This window comes from Lates calcarifer, linkage group LG15, assembly GCF_001640805.2.
Source record: "Lates calcarifer isolate ASB-BC8 linkage group LG15, TLL_Latcal_v3, whole genome shotgun sequence".
Classification (NCBI taxonomy): Eukaryota; Metazoa; Chordata; class Actinopteri; family Centropomidae; genus Lates; species Lates calcarifer.
The window spans coordinates 22,862,060-22,883,726 of NC_066847.1; the positions used below are offsets into that span (position 1 = coordinate 22,862,060).

A 21,667-nucleotide genomic window follows, 5' to 3' on the forward strand; every position below is an offset into this window, starting at 1 on the left:
CATATATAGGAACATTTAATAACATTTCTATTCAATTTTCTGGCATCTATGCAACATAACTGAGAATCTCTTGTATGTGCATATACACGGTAAGAGTAGAGTCATGCTTGCATTTGACTCTGAGAATATGAAACTACATGTCCCTTATTCTGAATACCATGTTCCACATGAGCACAGGTGCAGTTCACAGCAGCGTTTCTCTGGTGTGAAATGTTACACGTATTAGGCTCCACTAATGTGATACAAATAACTGTGTTAACCTGCAAAGACTTCCTCCTGTTATTGTTTCAATAGGTGTAAAATATAAGCATACACTGATGCATATTAGTGTATGCTTATATTGTGTAACAGTTGCCCTCAAAAACAGTCAGAAGAAAGTTAAACAGTGATCTGGGTGCACACTTCTCTCTTTTTTTTGGCAATTCATCACCACTGAGCAACAGGAAACACACCCAAGAATTTCACACCAGTCTCAAGTCGAGTACATTTTGACAAAGCACTAAAACCTCGTCTAGAACCCTCTCATAGTCAGTATTTAGGAGACACCACTGTAAAACTACATTAGCTTTCAGAGTTCAGCATTATGTCAGTTAGCTTCAGAACGCCTTTCCTGGATCAGATGAACCAGCAGGGTCTGATTGATCTTTGTCTCATACTGATATTGACCTCTTTTTCAGAAGGTGGGTGACATGTTTAAGCTTTTGTTTAGAAATTTATATTATGAAGTATTAACTATATATATATATATATATATATATATATATATATATATAAATTCTGATGATAACATAATGATATAAATTCTGGTTTGATTTTGCACACAGGTGAAGCTTGGAATGTTATAGTCAGTCAACCCACCAGTGTAAAACCGTACTCCAACGTGACCATACAGTGTTCATTTACCTATCCGGAAAAATATCACACTGAAAATGTGGAAGTTTATTGGAAAAAGCGTTTCCAAAATAGCTATGATAACAAACAAGATGAATCAAAGTCATTAAATCCATTTATCTTTCACACAAATTCCACATTTGTGCTTGAGAAGTACAGAGGAAGGACCATGCTCATCGGAAATAAAACTCAGGGAAGCTGCTCCCTCCTGATCCTGAACATCACGGATAATGAGACAGATATCTATATGAGAGTTAAAGGAAAAAATGAACCATTCAGTTTCTACAATAAATCTATCAACATTAGTGTGTCTGGTAAGAATTTCAGTAAAACACTTTAAATATGATCTAAATTACATTCATATGGTTGGATGAAGAGAAACTAATACTTTACACTTCTCTTCCAGATTTCCAAGAGCCAGTCTTTACTGATGAAGGTATAACATTACATTTATCTCATTTGTTAACAGACTGTATGATTCTGTAAGTTCACAAAAAGTATGACAGTAAAATGTAATCATAGCGAAAACTGTCACAAATCATTTTGTTACAAAAACAAGTACACTGAGCACCTTTTTTTTTACATTTACACTATTTTTGGAGTTTGTTCCAAATTAATATCTAAACACATCACAATCTGAAATGAAAGCTTCCTTTACTGAAAAGATCACTGTTCACAGCACTTTTACGGTAATTTTCTTCACAGGGGACATTGACCAGGTGACTCAAGGAATATATATGGCCATCTTTGTCCCACTTTCTGCACTTCTAATCATCATCATTATTCTTATCCCTGTGATTGTCTGTTACATAAGCCATAAAAGGTAGGTTCACTTTTAGCTCATTTGTAAACTGAGTGTGGGACTTTCAAGTCAGTCAAAGTATTTATGTTTCATGGTATGTATGAATATGATTTTCTGACAACTAGTTTGAAAGCCAATAATGAACATGGAAAAGGAGAAATAGAAGTAACTTAAATAATTTTTATGATGTAACTGGACCTACTGTGGATTAAAAAGTATCATTCAAAGCAGGGTATGTCATAAAACATTTGTTTGATATGATATATCTTTAAGTTAGACCTTGCTGTTCTACAATGGTAAACTATATGGTCAGTATCATCTTTTTTTTTACAGGTCACACTCCTTCACCAGGGAGGAATCTGGATATTATGCAAATTTTAGCAGAGCATCATCAAACCAAGCCCAAAGGTGTGTTTTATGATACAATGGTTAAATTACGTGAGAAGAGAAATGTTATTTTTCATTGTTGTGTACATGTGTGTGAGCAGTAGACAAACCAAAGCTTAGTACGAGACTCATGAAGACTGAAGATGCTTGTAGATACTTTTGACTCTGGATACATACATGTGAATTGACTGGCAGAATCCATACAAGTCTGTTTTATCCTTTCAGAGAGTCATCTTGCAAATATGAAGAAAAGATTAAACTTCCTGAGCTGAAGGCCACTGATGAACCCGTCTATGTCAACACTGAGGTACAGTGCCCCCATGCATTTTGGTTTTAATATTCTATGAAGATGGTGGCAAAGACAAAAGACGCTGGCAAGTCCAGTGATCTTACCTTAATGTAACCCAACCTCTGTCTTTGCAGGCCGTTACAGGTCAGATGGATCAAAGTATGGATCACACAGACAACATATATGCAAATGTGGATTATTCAAAATAGTACAAATTGGCATCTCACTAATCTGTGTGGACTTAAACATGGCTGTGAATGCAGTCTTTGAATTCTGCATTGTTTCATGCACATGTTTGTGTCTCTGTGTGGAAGTGTGTGATGGTGGGTAGGATGGAAAACAATGTGAGTATCTTATCACAAGGAAGAGGAAGAGTATATCATAAAAACTACATGACACTGCAGAACAGAGAACAGAAATTGTGAGAGGGAATGGTTTCGTAAAACATGAACATGCTTGTTGTGTAATATTTTTTAAAAATATCGCCTGTTATCAGTTATGATAACATTTTTCTTACCAGCACTGTAGAGAATGAGGACAGAATCAGGTACAAAGCCAAGGCCCTGCAGGTACAGATCCAAGGACTCTGGACCAGAACCTAAACATGAAGTGACTGCAAACATTGCTTGCTGGACAGTCTATCAAACAGCAGCAAAGAAATTCAACACCACCACAGAGAAGCACAGTAGAGCAAAGACAGTGTGGCTGCATCAGTTGTAGTCGTTTCATGTCTCTTTGAGCTTGGGTGTCTTGCTTCTGTGTAGTAGGGATCAGGGATGTTTACATCTGCATCCATTACTATTGTGTCCAGGAGGCACATTTTCATATAATCTGTCCATGGCTGCAGGCTAATTAGAGTTACAAATAGCAGCTATATATTTATATAATTTTATATTACAATATTTAAAGTTTTTTTGGCTTTCATTTTATACACTGAATAAACAGTTAAGCTTATAATAACGTACAGTCTATTATTGCCAAGAAATGGTTAAAGTTAAAATATTTGTTACTCCCTCTTAACAAAATTTTGTGTTTTAACTTTCCTTGCTGAGCTGCAGTGGAGGGAGAAATTCACAAAGGAGTTTCGCAATTAAAAATGCCCAACTCAGATTCCTGAAGTCTTGTGTGAGTCTTTGCATTAATGTTAGAGGTGAGTGTTTGTCCCCTCACACATATGCAATTAGTATTTAATTTTTTCAATTAACTGTAGCTATGAATTTTCCCTAAGTCATGTGTTTCAGTTAGCCAACCCCAACAATACCATAACCATAGTATATTTTATCTTTATGTTAATTTTTTCCATAGCTGTACTGTGAGAACTTAGTTTGGCGCTGGATATTTAAATAATAATAATAATAATATGGGGTTGTGCAGAATTGTCCAGTATCAATGCTCTTCACTCGACTAACCTGCTCTGCAGTCCTCATAAAACTCAGTCGAGAAGTACCCCCATGTAGCTGGAGAGCATAATGACATTATAATCAGTAGGGATAGCAAACATATTAATATGTAACACAACTTCTAAAAGATAGAATTTTCATTTAAGACTGTCTTAAGACTTTACATGATATGGGGTCCTTTGTTTTGTTTTTCATGGGTGTTTTTTATTGTTTGTATGTTGCAGTATTATGAGCACTGAAGCACAAACCATATCAAGCATCATTTTTGCAAGCAATTTGTTACATCTTGTGACTTATTTTTTTTTTCTGTGGAAAAAATGTGTTCATGTAATTTTGTATGGCTGTGTAACTTCCCCTGACCTTTTGGATTTGGTAAATTAATACACTGTGTTTTTTCCTAGTCTTTCTCAATACGTTGCTGATTGTGTTATCTGCACTGGGGCTGAAACTTCTGTTTTCTCTTCACATTCAGTCCTCTACCCAGACTTTGAATTACTAATGTGATGTTTAATTTAAGGACAATCAAAAATAAAGGGTTGAAAGTGGATGTTGTTGCTTGTTCTGTGATCTACAGATCTACTGTGTCCAGTTCTTTTCACACTGTCAAATGTGTAAATGCTTGTGGTAAATAAAGTTTGTAAAGCTGTACTGTCTTCTGCTTTCTGCTTTAATTTTAGTGATCAATAGTTGCAGAAGTCCTTGAAATTGACTCCACTCTTTTATTCTACTAAATTAGTAGAAATTAGATAAATTAGATAGTGGCACTTATTGTGTGACTGAATGTGCTGTTAAACATTTTGGTAAATGCTGATTGTCATGTACATGACCCATGAATGTGAGGATGACTGTCGCATTCTGTAAATTATAATGACAATGATGAATAACATGTATGTTTTAGTCATTGAGGAAAAACTAAAATCATCCTGTCAGTGCAAACAGCCTTTGGCAGCTAATTTACACCAAACAAAAGAAGGCTGACAAGATTTTGCTGAGAAATAAGACTCTTGACCTTGGTTATATCAGTATCTTAACCTACTTGGCAGTAGCTTATCATCATAGCTGAGAGTCTGCTGTCTTCCCAGGGTTTGTTTCTCAGACAATCTTTCATTTGTGGGGTTGATTTTTCATACTTCTCCTGACTGTAATGTCTCTTATGTGACAGACCAAAGTAAACACAGACTTTTAATGCAACATGCAAACACCTTAACTACAGCTAGAGTTTCAACCTTTCCATAGGACACTCTGCTGGCATTGCTGAATACACATTTTTTTCTCTTTGTGAGGTTTTATGATCTAATTTGACTGACCGTCACATTTCTTTTCAAAATATAGCAAAATGCCTGAACAGCAAAGCAATGAAATTTAGAAATGAAAACTTCCCCTATAACTTCCCCAAAAGACACTGTGGTGTCTCATTTGTCAAAAATAACCATAAAAAACTTAATGTGGTAAAGTTGCAAATAAAAACTGAATCACTTTATTATTTAACTCATCTATAGTCTGTATTCAAGACTGGGTTAGCCCTCATTGGCAGACTCCAGGGCCTTTTAGTTTAGAGTCAAAAAGGTCTGTCTCTCATGTTTTTCCAACAGGACACAGGCACTGTAGCATCTGTGCATGACTGGAACTCAGTTTACTGTTACATATCTTTCTGTATCCATTTATATGTGAAAAAAGTATCAAAAAAGTAACATGTTAAACAGTGGATAAACAGGAAAAAGTAATAACATACAGTATTGCGACAGTCTCTGTTTCTTAGGCCTCTGCTGTAGCTGTATAAATACCAAAACCATTTGGCAACACTTGCAGTTTTGAAGGGTGAAGCTAGACTATAAATATAACACCCAAAGACTCTGAACATCTCACTTGAACACTGCAAGAAAAGGCGTTCAACCCTTAAAAGCATTCAGAGGTGAGTGAATCTTTGGTGTGTGAGCAGAAATAGAAGAGTCATACAGTGTTTTCATTGCCTTTAAGCTTTTTTCACAATTTTTCTCATTAGTGATGGCGCTGAAGTTGTGGCTTTCCTTTCTGTTGTTACAAGGTGAGTCTCACGTGAAAAGGCTGTTGCATAAGATACATCACAGTCAATGATAATTCAATGTATTTTCTTGTTTCTAGTGACCCATGGCGTCCAGTCTCCTCGTGGCCAATGGACAGCAAACATACCAACAAAGATTACTGTCCTGCAGGGCTCCTGTGTGGTTATTCCCTGCACCTTCACTTTCCCCATGCCCACCTCAAAGAAGATCTTAAACAGGTGGATAGGATTCTGGAAAAAGGGGAACAAGGTTGTCTCGACCAATATTCCAAAATGGAAAATTCCCAAGGAGTACAAAAAACGAACCCAGTTTTTGGGAGATCTGACGTCTCGCAACTGCACCATGCTGCTGGATGGTGTCAGGATGACTGATGTTGGCTCTTTCTACTTCAGGATTGAAATGCCACAATACAAACGCTACTCCTACATACAAAACCCAGTGACCATTAATGTTACACGTGAGTATATTGTGTAGATTATTTGAGTGACACACTTAACATTTAACATAACATATTACATAACATTTTTTGTTAATAATGTTCAATTCGTTGTGTTATGATTCACACTGGTTTGATGTTTAATCTCTGCAGGCAATCCACAGCCTCCATCTCTGTCTGTGAAGAGGGATGGTAAAGTGATTGCTACCTGCTCTGTGACTCACTCCTGCCCGTCTATTCCCCCTCAACTTTCCTGGAGTCGCAGTGGAATCGTCATAAGCCACATAAAGAAGCTGAATCAACTGAAGTGGAAAACAGTGTCAACCCTGATCTTTCAACCTCTGCCTGCTGACTTCAACAAGCCTTTAAATTGCACAGTGAAATACAGAGGAGGCAAGCAGGCAAAGAGCTCCACGATCCTCAAAATATGACATGAGCACAGTATGCCACCTTAATATCTCCTTTCATTCTGCATGGTAAATTAATTCATGTCACATGCTGTATGTCGTAAAAATGTCATATCTGACAGTTGCTACATTTGCACGCTTACTGTTAGCACAGATACTGAGAACTGATCCTGTCCACTGTGAAAGGAGGGATGTTACCCTGCTCTCTGGTATGATAACAGAGGTACTGTTAGACCAGGAGTGGATCTACAACATATATACTACTGTTAATGTCTACACTGTAAATTAGAAACACAATGTGACAAGTAAGAAATATAGAACATTTCGCTGCACTCTCTAATGACCAGAAATGAGTCAGTTCTCTTTAATCAATGTCACTTTCACTTGGTGTGTAATTAAAGATCAGAGCAGTTTCAGTTCAGAAATGCCTCACTGTTTAAGGCTTTTGCTACAATCTGTATGATTTTATTGTGTTTAAGCAATATTTAAATGCAACTTTTTGCTGTGTTTACTATGTTTGATGTGTATGATTGTGTGTGAATACGGTTTCAGTATGACTTGGTGATGTGCAATAAATGTAGTAGGAGGCATCTTACCCCACTAGGTATTCACAGATTGTACGATTTACAAAAATAACATAAGTGCATTTGTTTTTTAATCGTTTATGATACATGTTAAGGTAAAATGTAAAAAGGACAAGTATTAAATATCAAGGCACTTTAATGAGTTTTATCTTTCAAGGGCTTAAACAAAACAAACTGCCATTATTTAATTCATTCACCATTTATACATCTAAGTACAAATGTCTATGAATAAATTATGAATTATTCTTCAGTAATCTTTATTTCTTTTAATCTGAATGCTAAATTAGCAGTCACCAAACAGCCTATTTAGTCAAATTTAAAGGATCAGTGTGTAACATTTATGGGAATAAATAGAAAAATAAATAGATGTTGACACCACAGTTTGTATAAAGAAGACAAAGAAGATGAAGAGGAAGAAAGGAGAGAGTACATGTCAGGTATGACCCACAGTTTTACAGACTAACAACTAAATACAATATTTAAATATAGGTATGTAAACTGACAGGGTGAGGGGATGGATATTCACTTGGTTGCAATCTATGTTCTCACCACTAAATGTCACTGTATCCCATACACTGGTCCTTTAATGTTGTTTGTGTCATTTAATGTGCATAATTTTTACACATCAACATAAATTAGACTCCATGAAAAGATAAAGGCCTCAACAGTGAGGCAAAATGTAACTTCTGTGCATGACTGGAACTCAGTGTTCTGAGCCATTTCTTTCTGTATTCAGAGGAAAATAATCACATACAGTATTTCAACAGCTTCTGTTTACAAGCCCTCGGCTGCAGCTGAAGTTAGGATGACTGATATTGGTCCTTTCTACTCCGGGGTTGCAATGCTACAGTACAAAAGCCTCTCCTACACACAAAACACAGTGACTATTGATGATTGATTGATTGAGTATATTGTATAGATAATTTTTGTGAGCTTTGAGATAACTCACTTAATATTTGTGGTTAGTAATATTCCATTTATTTTATTAGTCATGTTGGTATGATGTTTAATCTTTGCAGAGGATCTGCAGCCTCCATCTCTGTCTGTGAAGGTGTTTACAAAAGACTGCTCCTGCTCTATGACTCACTCTTCCTGCCAATCAAAGAGGCGGAATCAATTGAAGTGGTGTTTCCTCCTTCAGCTGCTTCCGCCTCTTTGATCAGCCCTGACCTTTTGACCTCTACCCACTGTCTTCAACAAGCCTTTCAACTGTACAGTGCAATACAGAGCTCCACTATTATTGTGGAGGAAGAAACAGAATGTAAGAATGTAAGAAACATAACTTGGTTGCATGTGGGGGTCATCCTCCTCACCTATCTTAACATAAATCCAAAAGTGAATTTGTGCGTTTGTGTTGTGTGAACTGTGTGATGCCATTTCTTCAGTACTCTTATCTGTCAGCCAAGATGTTGACCAGCTTCCTCTCTGCCTTCCTGTCAATTAAACATTAATCACTCTCAAGCCTTGTGAAGGTTTTTCTACATCGACCAGAGCGCAAATAGAGTGTTTTTACTTTCACTGTGTTCTTTCAGCCTGCTAAAACAATCTGTGAGGATGAAAGTGGTGCTGTCATGTACAGTACAGACTTTCTAAAACTCAGTCTCAGCTAATACAGCATTAAAGAAATCTCCCTAGTGTTATTACATTATGATACTACAATCTTTTTTGTGAAAAAATATATTTTGTTTCTGCATATTTTGTATGTTTGCACTGAAAAGGAGAAGCTCTCCAATCTCGTTGTACTTTTAGTATAATGACAATAAAGGGTATTCTATTCTATTCTAAAATGCATCTGTATTGTGCTGCTGTGATGAACCAGAGTGCAGTGAGCCTGTAGCTTTTACAGCAGTGCACAAAATGTTCAACACTTCAGCCGCACTCAGCAGGAAACAGGCATTTCAAAACTTTAGCAGCTATGTTCTTCTCTGTCACTTTGTTATAGCAACTGCACATGCAGGAAAGTCAAACAGCATAGTTTGGCAGTGTAAATTTTGCAGTATGTGTTGTTGTTGTAATTCAAGAGTTATCAAACATATTTGCAAGTATTATCATAGTTTAATGCTGATTTACCACAAAACATAGTATTCAATGACTGATCAAACAAACAAGAAAAGTTTTGGACAAGAGACACAATAACTGTAAACACAAGTGCATTTATCACAAAGTTATTTTAAGACTTTTTTTTTCTTCAGAAAAGTAATAAATGAATTGCAGGATACAGCAAAGCAATACTTATGTAATATATAGAAAATAACATCAGTATTTTTTGTATAACTGCCTTGACCCACATCATCTGGACAACACGCTGCTGCACTTCCAATGAATCCAACGATGTTACACATTGGCATATATAGCGTCATCCCATCCGGTCTGTGTAAGAAATAAAATTAGCTCGCTCTCTTCTTTCATGCACGGAAATAATGAATGAATGAAGAAGAACTTCACACACCTCCACATTGCCATACACAGCTTCACTGTCATACCGGCTAGAGAACTGTACATCTTGGTAGCGCATCTCTTTTCTGGGAACAGAATGCAGAAAGCAAACATGTTTTCTTTTTGTTACCAAATTACACACACAGTAAATGCTCATAAGATAATGCAAGACATAAGTTTAGCTTTCTTGGGTTATTTTAAATCATGATAAAACTTTTGTTTATTCCAAACTTAGCTTAATAACTGTAACCTTTCTGTTGCAGCATACTGAGGAAGATCCTCAGCTTTGTTTGTCCTCATCTCACTCATGTGAGGTGCTGGTGTATCTCCAGATGTTCCCCTACTGGCAGAATAATGGTTTTTAATTTAGGACCTTGAAAAAAACCTATTGGCACAGGAATCAAAATTGCAGAACTGAAGACACAGACTACCATACTCTATAAAGAACTGCAAGCAAACCCACTATTCAAGTAGAGACTAAAGTAAAGCAGTTTGACTATTAAAACACACTCCCACTGTGAAATGTATATCATATTTTGATTTAAATGTTAAACACTCTTTAAAAGCATTCAGACTAGAATGCTGTGGCTAAAAACATAACTGAAAAGAAGAAACAAAAGAAGAAATATTTTTTCTTTCAGTGAGAGGGAATATTTTCTATATCAACTTACCATTTTGTAACCAATCCCACTACTATTAAAAGTATCACCAAAACCACACCTGCTCCAATGATGATGGCAATGTAGAGATTCTGCATCTTACCTGTCCAAAGAAAAACCATGTGCAGTCATTTTTCTCTTTTTCTACGATTCTTACTAACAGTCTTTGGGCATGTTAAGACATATGAGCATTTTACATATTCTAAACACTTCCTTACCACTGACAGGTAAAGAGAGTGTGAGGTTGGCATTGCCCTGTGTGTTGTTTGCCAGACAGTGGACAACCTCAAAAGATCCAAACTCTGCCTTCAGGGTCCAGTTAGTAACAGAGCCATGTTCTTCCACCTTGGTGCCTGGCAGGACTCTGTCTGAGAGCACAAAATGGACCATGCAGGTGGGCCTGGACTCCACAATGCACACACACTTTACAACACCCCCCTCTGAGGAGCAGGAGGAGACTTTCTTAATCTCAGGAGCGTCTGTAGGGACGAATAATGCAGTTATGAGTTAGCCCTATATATAACACGTTTAAATAAAAATGATCTGTTTTATCAGATTTATGGATCAGTTTTATGGATTGTTTACTTACATAACACCCTGAGCTGCACAGGGCTTGACTTTCCTTGTCCTATTGTATTGTGGGCAATACAATAAAATGCACCTGTGTGTCTGGAGACATTCGACAGCTTGAAGCGGCGACCCTCATGTAGCAGAAAACCATTTTCATTATGCCACTCATAGCGGCTGGCAGAAGGGTTAGCATCACTAGAGCATTTCAGGAGCACATCTTCTCCCTCCTTTACATTTGACTTGTGCTCAACCTTCACATTCACTGGAGCATCTGCATGAAAACACACAATTTAACTGTTCATGATACTGTGGTGTAACATCAAAGCTGAACTGGGGCCACTGCACATACACAAACAAGACAGAAAGAGTCTACAGACATGCTAGCAAAAATCTCAGAGGCATCTGTGAGAACAATGAATGTGGACTTTGGGACTGTGTGGTTTGGTGTGTTTTGAGTGGAAAGTCTTAAAATATATAAATATATTGATTTTGCTTTAAGATTTTGTTATTGTGTTAAAAATGGTAATTTGATAGGTAGGGTGTACATTATGATGTTTGCATTAGCTGTGTTTGTAAAGATCTCAGGAGCGTCTGTAAGGACAAGTAATGCAGCTCTGAGTCAGCCCTACTTCTATTACATAAAAAAAGATCTACTTTATCATCACATGTAGTGGATTGCTTACTTACAGAACACACTGAGCTGCACAGGGCTTGACTTTCCTTGTCCTATTGTATTGTGGGCAGTACAATATAATGCACCTATGTGTCTGGAGGCATTTGGCAGCTTGAAGTGGCTTCCCTCATACAGCAGAAAACCATTTTCATTATGCCACTCATAGCGGCTGGCAGATGGGTTAGCATCACAAGAGCAATTCAGGAGCACATCTTCTCCCTCCTTTACATCAGACTTGTGCTCAACCTTCACATTCACTGGAGCGTCTGCACAGAGACATACAATTGAACTTTTCTTGACACCATGGTGCAACGTCAAAGCTGAACTGAAGCCACTGCACATATGCAAAAAAGACAGTAAGAGTATACAGCCATGCTAGCAAAAAACAAACAAACAAACAAACAAAAAAAAAAAACACTACTGTCACCACTACTGTATGCACTTACATTTTACATTGAGGACCTTGGAGGCTTGCCTCTCCTGTCCGTTGTATCTGACGGTGCACTGTAGAGACTTATTATGGTCAGCATGGGTAGGGTGAAAGGTCAAATTAGCCGTTGTTTTCCACTGGTCATCGACAAACTGCGGTGAATATGGAGGTTCCACTGTGGAGTGACTCCAGGTGAAGACAGGAGGAGAGGTGGGACAAGAGGGAGACATGGTGCAGGACGCCTGCACAGTCTGATTCGCCACTACTTCCTGATTCACAGAGAGAGTGATGTGTGGTTCACCTGCAAGAAAGGTTATAATGGACAATAGCAAACAACATAAGGCTACTGTAATGAATGTAAGGGGCAGCATTTAATCTAACGGGCTGTGCAAATCAGTGGTATGTCTTTTGAAGCTTCGTATTCTGGCCTCACTCACATTTTAGTCAACTTAAAAAAAAAAAAAAAAAATCACAAGCCTGCTGAAATTAGATAAGTTCAGTAAAACACAACACAGGACCACGCTAACTGACTTACAGAGGAAAGTGGGGTAAAGATATCGAAAAATTATTTATATAAGATTATTTAATTTTAGTGGTTGCCCCCAGATAAGGATTCAGTTCTGGTTACAAAATTAAACAGTGCTAGAATGAGAACTTAATTTTTATGTGACAGTTAATCTTACGTTATGTTTCCACAAAAGCAGTTCCCCCCTAACCAAAAGTTAACTCACATCCTGGTCACATGAATTTATCTGGCTTTAAGCCAGATAAATAAAAATGTTGATAGAACTGCTGCTGCTTGACATGTAGGACGTTAAGATGGGTGGCATTTTTTTTTCAGATATCATACATCTTTTCAGAGAAATGAAACTTAAGCCTTTTTATGATGAAAGTTATTTAAAGTCAGAGGAGGGCAACCAGTGACAAATGAGGAAGTGGGAGTCCAACTCAGTGTGTACTGTCAGAGAACTTTATTTTTGGGGTTTTGCTGTACTTACAACCCACACTTTCAAATACAAGACGACCGAAAAAAAAACAAAAAAAAAAAACACTGAAGTAAAGACTGTCACATAGTTTAAATGGTGCCTTGCTCTTTTTTTTGTTTATATCTTAAATGGAGTTTGTTCTTTTTTGCACAAATACAATATCTCATCTGAAGTTGAAATGAGTCATTTAATAACGTGAGAAAAGTAAAATGCTCCTGTTGCGCTCCATTCCCACACTGACCCTGCTGACCTCTGATCAGTACAAATGACCAGTGTCAGGACTGATTACTTATGAATAAAAATGCTCATGCACAATGTTAAACAAAAAGCTGAGAATTATGGGAAAGTTGTTAATGTTGCTTACCAATCACTGAAATGGAAACTCTCTTGTCTTTGTAAGAATAGCTGTCATAGCCTGCCATTTCAATCCTGAAAAAAAAATTCCCTTGGTCACTTTGTCGAAGGGGATCGATCTTCAGTGAACAGTTCTTCTGTGAAACGTCTCCTAGCAGCTTTGTCCGTGTCTTGTATCCCTGGAAAATTTTAGACTCAACTGGGTGATAGAGGACATGATGACTTGCTGCCTCGTACCAAATCCCAGTGTATGTGGTGACTCCTTTCCCTGGATCTGGGTAGTTAAATGAGCAGGGAATCACCACACAGGACCCACTGAGACCTTTAACTGCAGCTGGCAAATTAACGGTCCAAGAAGAGGCTTTGGTTTGAACAACTGTGATGAAATTAAAGAGAAAATTAAATGAATGAAATGAAACCAAAACAGCTGAATGAACACCTACTTAAATTCAAATTCACCTGAAAATTTGATTATTTGCTTGAACAAAAGAGGTAATAACACACCAAAACAGATTAAAAAAACCAAACAAACAAACAAATAAACAAACAGTTGTACTTATTTTGAGCAATAAAAAAATATTTCTGGGTACAGTATAGAAAATCTATTATACCTTCGAGGCAAAACCACACAAAGTACAGAGGCCATTTCAAAGCGCCCATCTCGTCCTCTCAGAGTCAGACCTGCAAATAAAGTGACAAATGTTTCCAGGCGAGAGATGAGAGATGAGTTGTTTAGTTTCCATTCCACTTTTAAAACAGCCTCCAGCCACTGTGCTACACACAAATCTGACTGTTGTCTCAGCAGATGTATATTTAAAAAGTCTATCATTTTATTAATTATTATTTAAGTATTTTTTTCCCCCTTTTTTCCTTTCCTTCTTCCTTCCTTATGTCACGTATGTGTGTGTGTGTAAAATATATATATATATATTTTACACACACACACATGTGTCACGTATGTGTGTGTGTGTAATATATATATATATATATATATTTTACACACACACACATACGTGACATAAGGAAGGAAAATACATACATACATACATATATATATATATATATATCATTACTTTTTTATCACAACTGTGCCAGCTACTCTCACTTCCTTTTCTGGATGTGCAGGAATTTTATTTATTTTGGTAACCACAACTTCTCTTATTTTATTTTTGTATATATTTTAACCACTTCACAAAACCCTAGACTTATATAGTGAACTAAAAACATCAAAAAAAGTAGTTCCTTTAATTATTTATTTGATATTCAGATCAAATAAAGCATTATAGCTCCACTGACTGTTGTAAGTTCTTTAAATAATGCTAATTTTCCATCTGTTAGTGAGACCCCCGCTTGCTGAGATCACTTCAAGGTCAAAAAGAGACGTTACCTCTACTAAAGAAGCACTGATGATTGAGACATTGAGTCTGTAAAACTGCTCAACTCTATACTAATTTACTTAATAGTGGGGATGTCACTTAAAAAATGTTAATGATAGACTATTCTGGTGCCTAACTGCCCTTCGCACCACTCTAACCCACCTTGAACACTTAAATACATATGTCTGGATGTAGTTCATTGATTACAGCATTTGATACAATGATCCCCATCAAACTGGTTTTCGAGCTCCTACACTGGGTCTCAGTCAGCACTCAGAATGAGAACTCACCTCTCCCCATCTCTAACACTAACCCCCACTCTTGCATGTTTTCCAGCTACGGCTTTGACACAGTTCACATACCACTGTTAGATACCACAATACCACAGTGCGAGAACTGTTCTTAAAAATGATGACAAAGAGCTACAAAGAGCAGCATCTGTTGTAATGTTGTTCAGATAGTCACTTATCTATTAACACCAATAAAACAAAGTGTTGATCACTGACTGTGTCAAGCTCTACATGACGGAGGGTGTTTCATGGACTGCTAACACCACTGGTAAAGATAGCACAACAATGGCTATACTTTCTGAGATCACTAAAGAAAATAAAGCACCAATGAGCACTAATCTGCCAAAACACCACAGGTAGGGTATTTTTATGCTTATATTTTATTCCTCCATTGTAGCTTCATACAGTACTCTGAATCTAGCTTTACACCTACAATGACAATATTTGATTATTTGCTCAGACAACAAAGAAAACAAGAAAAGGGAGTGACCAGCCCAAGTTGAAATTAAATCAAGAAGCCAAAAACAATATCAGCTGTGAGATTTGATTTGTATTTGTTCAACAAGATTGCTTACATCTGAGATATACACTATATTTGCTTCAGAGAGTAGACCTGATGACAACGTTAAGATACAGTATAACAATATAAGATCCATGTTGTACAAAGGTTAAAAAATCTTCCTGAACAGCAAGACCTGATTAAAAGCAATGACATGAAAGTTTTTAGATTAAATACATTTTCAAGGAAAATGTATCACACCACTGTACCTTACACTGTGTGCATCATAGATGGAGAGTTGTGAAGACAGGATTTCCTTGTCTCACTCAATGCTTAAAGCTAATGCCACCGGATGGGCTGTCTTGTCTGAGTGCTGATTGTTAAAATCTATTCACCTTATGATCAAAAAGTGTTTTAACATGTATTTCACATCATCCAATGCAAAAATGCTTTTTGCACCAATGCAAAAAAGTAAACAGTTTTACATTTGGTCATATTTAAAGAGAGAGAGGGAGAAAAAAGAAAGAAAAGGTATCTATCTCATTGTCAAGGTCTCACTTCCTGTTCTTTGGTTCACACTTACAGTCGTAGTGAGAGAATGACAGTCCTCCAGTGTTTCAGTACTGTCACAGGGCCTTTTTGCAGTTGCCCCTTCAAACATCACAGCTGAGAGGATCCTCCTGCTGAGTTGTTGCGTAGACTTAATTTGCCCACCGTGAATTCAGTCATTCATGGGCCCTGATCTCCTACAAAAGCAGGGTTCAGCATCTCACCCCTCGTTGGATAAAATCTGTCGCACTCTTGGACAGCTAGATCAACATAACCAATGCTGCGGTTGAGGTGGACCTTTTTCACAGATAAACCGTGCCTTCCTTTAACTCTCCAGAGATCCTCTTCGCATTGTGTCAAGAAGTCTTCCAGCTTGACTCTGTCTTCTTTCTGGTGCCCCCAGGACAGTTTCCTGGGGGTAGGAGTGATGAAGCCGGTGGATGCCGAGTTACCCATGACAGAAAATGTGTTGGATCTGGAACTTTCAAGGAGCAAATCTGTGAATCACAAAAAAGGAAAAAAGAACCAAATGAATATATGTTTTGTAATTACACTTCACCTGAAAAATACAGTAATGCCAAACTGAAGAATCCATCTTTTACCTGTTTGATAAAACAGGCCTCTGCAATGTCTCTTCTTGCTGCTGGTTGATCTGCCGAAGCTCCAGCACTGAATGAGAAATGTCAGGTTCTTCCATTTTAAAGACAGGCCTCATGCAACAAACCGAGGGTCTGACCTCATCTGTCATCAAAGGAACAATTAATCTGATCTCTCTCTGGACGAGATTAAACACAACAGTAACAATACAAGTTAAACACCACTGATTAATGGTTCTCACAGTCATTTGTATTAATCAGTCGGCCAATCAATCCATCAATCAGTCACTGGAGAATTCCTTGAATCACAAACACACAAAGAGTCTGAATGTGTCACTGAGTAAAAAGTAAGTAATTGAGTAATTGCATGTATTTATTGTAAACTGTGTCGCCATTGTTTTTTGAAGCAATTTTGTGTGTCATGACCCACCCACTTAGTGTCTCTGGTTTTGTGGTTTTGTTGGAAATGATTATATTCTCTTGTGTTTCCAGTGATTTTAGGTTTCTCTTTCATTTTGGAAATTATCTCTTCCCCTGTGTTTCGTTTTCTTGGTTTTATTTTGATATTCCTTTCCCTTGTGTTCCTTAGTCTAGTACTTCCTGATTTATTTTGCAATTTCTTGTCAAATTTTGTCTATGCTGTTTTTATTTCTTCTCTTTGTCCTGTTTCACTCCTTTTTCAGTCCCACCTGTGTCTTGTTTTTTAATTATCTCATCTGTATGTTTCCTCCTGTCTCTCCCCTGTACTGTGTCAGAGCATTGAGTTTGTCCCAGCATTCAATTCATGCGCTGTGTGTCATTTACCCATGGACCTTTATGTTATTTGGACTTTATGGACTTTTGTGTTTCTGGACTCTCTGCTGTGCTCGTACCGCTGGTAAACCTGGACTATTTGTGTTCTTTTTGTGCCTGTTTTGCCATTGAGCTTTTAGTTGCTTGTTTTGGTTATCATTAAATCACTGAACTGTTCAAGACTTCTCACTGTCTGCACCTGGGTCCATTCTCCCATGTCCCTTGCCCTATTGTGACATTATGTCCACTAAACTTCTGCAAGAACAAGTTAAACATGTCTAACGAAACATAAAAAGCAGTTTAGACCTGAATACCCCCCCATTTAACCCATCTGTCGTTTTTCTATTAATCACTTGCAAATTGTGGTTGCCATTGTTTTATTTATTAATAGTTAATTGTTCTGTCATATTTTCAGTTTTACCATGGCATTGTGACTTCAGTTCTTAAACAGATTTAAATGTCCATAAATGTAAGTTTAGCTGCTACCCAGAGTATACAGAATGAGGCAGATTTGTACATACAGCGCTCTCCCCTGTGGAGGACAAAGGCATTATCTATCAGTCAATAATGAAACAGTCACCACACTCTGCACACAAACCAAGATTTAATGTAGACAGAAAAATGTTAACATTATTGACTACTACTGTCTCGTCAGATGTCTAGTAAGGAAGTATTCCGTATTAATCACTGATATTGCTGCTGTCTGGCTGATCACAACAAATGTGGAATTCAGTTCATAAAGACATTAAGTCAGGGAGACAATGGAGAACAATATATAAAAAAAGTTTCACTGTGTGGGTGAGAGCAGACATCAAAACCTTTAAATCAAGGTATCTGCCCCTCTTCCCAAAGTGGTGTTCAGTTCAGTGAGTTAAGGCTGATTTCCACACCAAGGATCACTGGTCGAATCCAGACTTTTCCTTCAGAGGTCACAGGCTGAAAAGATTAATAGTATAATCTGGCAACAACATGCCCTGCAGAGTATTATTCATTTCTTGTTGGCTGCAGTCTTCATGTTTTTTGTTGAGGGGAACAAGATTTTCTTGAACTTTCCAGCACACTTGTCACCTTAACTGGTTTGTTTGCATCCATTGTGACTTCAGCTCTCAAACAGATTTAAAGCGCCACCATCTGGCCAACATGACTCAATGAGCACAGAGAGTAGCCAGTTCCTGAAAAGCATCCATGCCTGCAAGTCTTAAATAAGCCCTTTCCAGTTCCTGATTGTATTTCAGTAAAATGTAGCTGAATAAAGAAATCAGTGCCAAATATCTCAGACTTTTACATTTTCATAAATGTAAGTTTAGCTGCTACCCAGAGTATACAGAATGAGGCAGGTTTGTACATACAGTGCTCTCCCCCTGTGGAGGACAAAGGTATTATCAATCAGTCAGTAATGAAACAGTCACCACACTCTGTATACAAACCAAGATTTAATGTAGACAGAAAAATGTTAACATTATCAACTACTACTGTCTCGTCAGATGTCTAGTAAGGAAGTATTCTGTATTAATCACTGATATTGTGTTCTTTTGCACACTGGATTTAAAATGGAAAGATAAAACCAGTGCTGACCACAAACTTAAAGCTACAAATGAAAAGTGGTGTGGTCCTACAGAAATTTGCTTTCAGAGGCAATGCAGAGAGAGAGAGCTGTTTCTATGCCTTGGTCTAGACTCATTACTTGAGTGGCAGGGCATCTCCACCACACCAGAAGTGCTGGGCCTTTAACAAGCAGCAGGCCCAATCCCAAGGACAACAATTTCTAAGTGCAAGCAGCGTTGCAGCTCAACTTACTATGGGGTTTTAGGCTGTCATGGACAGCCTCGTGGTTAATCAACCTAACATGTAAACTCCCAGCCTTGTTCCTAATGGAACTCGCAGGAATGCCTGCGTGTCCCTAGCATTTAGAATAATTCAGACTACAATAATCTAGAGTTAATTGGGATTAACATTTAACATCTAACCACCACAGACAACAACAAAAGAAAAACATATCTCTCCTTCAGCAAAGTTTACACTCCTTAGTTAGTTACAACTTTCATGCACCTGCAACATTGGCAACATGACCACTCCGGAAACCCTGCCTCCGCTTACTACTGGATATTTATATCTGATGAAAAGACAAATCCTGTAGACAACAATGTAAATGTGTGAGAAAAAAGCATTAACACAAGAGGATTCAGCACTTGAGTGAAATGAGCATAAGCAAATATGTGATTTTTGATAAATGAATATTTAAGTTTAATTTAATTTCCACATTTGTTATTTGCAATTCTTAGAAAATACAGGTCAAACACCCTTTGTTCTATAGGAATGCTTTCGCATCAGAGATTTTAGGGAAGGATGGGGACGGACGAACGACTGAATGTGGCTCCAACGAGGTCTCGCAATATGCTCATCATCCAAAGTCCGACAATTTTTAAACTCCCAATTCATCAACATGCAGTGAAACAATAACGCAACCAATCTGAAAGTTAAACCGTTTTTCAGTACAGCCTTCAGAGCAAATATTTTCACATACCGATCTTGTTGGGTAACTTTGTGTGATTCCTGTAGGCCATTGGCTCTCCAGACGCCGACGTGCCTTTCAACGTGATATTCCAACAATCCTGTGATACATGTGAGCAATCCATACTTCCATAAAGTCCATCAACAACAATGTCCACTTGCTCTTATTTAGCATTTCTGTACACAAGCAAACAAACTGGGGTCTGCAGCCTCTCTTGCCATGGTTAAAAAAACGGTGGTGCATTTCCGGTCCTATACCTGCCTACCTGTATATGTAGATTCACCTGATGTGCCCAAGCTGCTCAGTGCCTTCAAAACAAAAGCATGAACAACTATTCTAATTGACCAAAATAATGATACTAATGCTGCGATGAAACTAAAATACCACAAATAAATGAATGAATATTTAATTTTTAAATATTGCAAAATCACGAACAGCTAGGAGACACGGTTGTCTACGTGAAAAAAAAATCGTCAAAAGTTTTCACTTTGATACTGCGGCAAAATTTTAGATACAGCAGGGTGACAGAAGACGTGATGACTTGTTGCCTCGGTCCAAATCCCAGTAAATTTGGTAACCGATCCTCTCTGGATCTGGGAAGTTTGGGTAGATCTGGGCAGCCATTTCATAGCTCCCATCTTGTCCTCTCAGGGTCAGACCCACAAATAAAGTGACTAATGTTTCCAGGCCTGAGTGGACCTGCTATTTTAGTTGTCACAGCTTCTCCTATTTCATTTTGTAAGACATTTTAACCACTTCCCAAAACCCTAGATTCCTAGAGCTCATCACCATTGAACAAGAACAGCAAGGACACATTTTTCATGTGTATGGTGAAGAAGAAACCTCTGAAAAAATGCTAAAAGATTGATATTCAGATCATATGAAGCATCCTGGCCCCAGTGACTTGTTGTAAATGCTTTCAATACTGCTACTAAGCTATCAGAGAGGGACTTTCCTGTTGAGTTAATCTTGACCTCAAACCACAAACTGCAAACCAGTAGAAGTCTGATATCTGCATTGCACTGATATGTTTGCACCACTACATTGTTGCTTAACACTGTTTACTGAATGCACAGCCACCATAATGCCAGTAAAATGGAAGCCTGTGACCCATCTACACATGATATGCACAACCTTAATTCCTACTTATCCTCTCTATCCTTTTTAAAAACTCATGTTTGTTTCTGGTATTGTTATATTTTGTTCTTCCTTCGTAGCTTGGTGCAGTACTCTGAATCTACATGTACAATGGAAATATTCTTCCTCTTCTTATAGTTTATCATCTGCACAAACTGTGTGTGAATTTGAGAAGAAAACAAGAAAAAGCAGTGACCAAGCCTCAGAGAAGATCATGAGCATGCTTTCAAAAAATGTCATCTTCAAATGTCATTGCCCTGGTGGTACTTGAAACCTTGATGAAAGTAACTAATAAAAAGTGGTTTTAGACATCAAAACCTTTAAATCAAGGTATCTGCCCCTCTTCCCAAAGTGGTGTTCAGTTCAGTGAGTTAAGGCTGATTTCCACACCAAGGATCATTGATCAAATCCAGACTTTTCCTTCAGAGGTCACAGGCTGAAAAGATTAATAGTATAATCTGGCAACAACATGCCCTGCAGAGTATTATTCATTTCTTGTTGGCTGCAGTCTTCATGTTTTTTGTTGAGGGGAACAAGATTTTCTTGAACTTTCCAGCACACTTGTCACCT

The 21,667-nt window shown here is 37.6% G+C and overlaps 3 protein-coding genes across 7 annotated transcripts; 2 read left to right on the forward strand and 1 right to left on the reverse strand.

The window, feature by feature from the left end:
- Positions 1–464: 464 nt before the first annotated feature.
- Positions 465–4,415, forward strand: LOC108890557 (uncharacterized). Its single transcript, XM_018687451.2, has 7 exons — positions 465–680; positions 825–1,205; positions 1,298–1,327; positions 1,597–1,714; positions 2,027–2,101; positions 2,306–2,387; positions 2,504–4,415. Exons 1-7 carry the CDS (start codon positions 584–586, stop codon positions 2,576–2,578), a joined length of 858 nt encoding a protein of 285 aa, XP_018542967.1. The 5' UTR covers positions 465–583; the 3' UTR covers positions 2,579–4,415.
- A 1,152-nt stretch (positions 4,416–5,567) lies between these two features.
- Positions 5,568–7,483, forward strand: LOC108890569 (sialic acid-binding Ig-like lectin 14). The gene is made up of 4 exons (XM_018687476.2): positions 5,568–5,681; positions 5,772–5,813; positions 5,891–6,268; positions 6,401–7,483. Exons 2-4 carry the CDS (start codon positions 5,774–5,776, stop codon positions 6,676–6,678), a joined length of 696 nt encoding a protein of 231 aa, XP_018542992.1. The 5' UTR covers positions 5,568–5,681; positions 5,772–5,773; the 3' UTR covers positions 6,679–7,483.
- Positions 7,484–9,273: 1,790 nt separating this feature from the next.
- LOC108890450 (myelin-associated glycoprotein) lies at positions 9,274–20,386 on the reverse strand. Of its 5 annotated transcripts, none has more exons than XM_051075857.1 (13): positions 19,973–20,386; positions 16,663–16,801; positions 15,781–16,557; positions 13,958–14,027; positions 13,357–13,722; positions 12,023–12,307; positions 11,591–11,842; positions 10,923–11,174; positions 10,552–10,812; positions 10,346–10,436; positions 9,925–10,014; positions 9,688–9,760; positions 9,274–9,608 (listed from the first exon to the last, which is right to left on the reverse strand). In XM_051075857.1, exons 4-13 carry the CDS (start codon positions 14,004–14,006, stop codon positions 9,573–9,575), a joined length of 1,755 nt encoding a protein of 584 aa, XP_050931814.1. In that variant the 5' UTR covers positions 14,007–14,027; positions 15,781–16,557; positions 16,663–16,801; positions 19,973–20,386; the 3' UTR covers positions 9,274–9,572. The 5 variants fall into 5 exon arrangements, with proteins under 5 accessions (XP_050931814.1, XP_018542859.1, XP_018542837.1 ...); XM_018687343.2 differs by having other exon boundaries at positions 9,925–10,017; positions 15,786–16,557; positions 19,973–20,329; XM_018687321.2 differs by having other exon boundaries at positions 9,925–10,017; positions 19,973–20,328.
- Positions 20,387–21,667: the final 1,281 nt, after the last annotated feature.

Excerpts from the sequence above, each read along its gene's own strand:
- LOC108890557 (XM_018687451.2), top strand. The coding sequence starts at position 584 with ATGTCAGTTAGCTTCAGAACGCCTTTCCTGGATCAGATGAACCAGCAG. Across the intron at positions 1,715-2,026 it reads TGTTACATAAGCCATAAAAG|GTCACACTCCTTCACCAGGG; the intron begins GTAGGTTCACTT and ends TTTTTTTTACAG. Across the intron at positions 2,102-2,305 it reads TCATCAAACCAAGCCCAAAG|AGAGTCATCTTGCAAATATG; the intron begins GTGTGTTTTATG and ends TTATCCTTTCAG.
- LOC108890569 (XM_018687476.2), top strand. The coding sequence starts at position 5,774 with ATGGCGCTGAAGTTGTGGCTTTCCTTTCTGTTGTTACAAG. Across the intron at positions 5,814-5,890 it reads TTCCTTTCTGTTGTTACAAG|TGACCCATGGCGTCCAGTCT; the intron begins GTGAGTCTCACG and ends TCTTGTTTCTAG. Across the intron at positions 6,269-6,400 it reads AGTGACCATTAATGTTACAC|GCAATCCACAGCCTCCATCT; the intron begins GTGAGTATATTG and ends TAATCTCTGCAG.
- LOC108890450 (XM_018687343.2), bottom strand. The coding sequence starts at position 14,006 with ATGGGCGCTTTGAAATGGCCTCTGTACTTTGTGTGGTTTTGCCTCGAA. Across the intron at positions 10,813-10,922 it reads TGTGCAGCTCAGGGTGTTAT|ACGCTCCTGAGATTAAGAAA; the intron begins GTAAGTAAACAA and ends TCGTCCCTACAG. Across the intron at positions 9,761-9,924 it reads CAGTATGCTGCAACAGAAAG|AAAAGAGATGCGCTACCAAG; the intron begins GTTACAGTTATT and ends TTCTGTTCCCAG.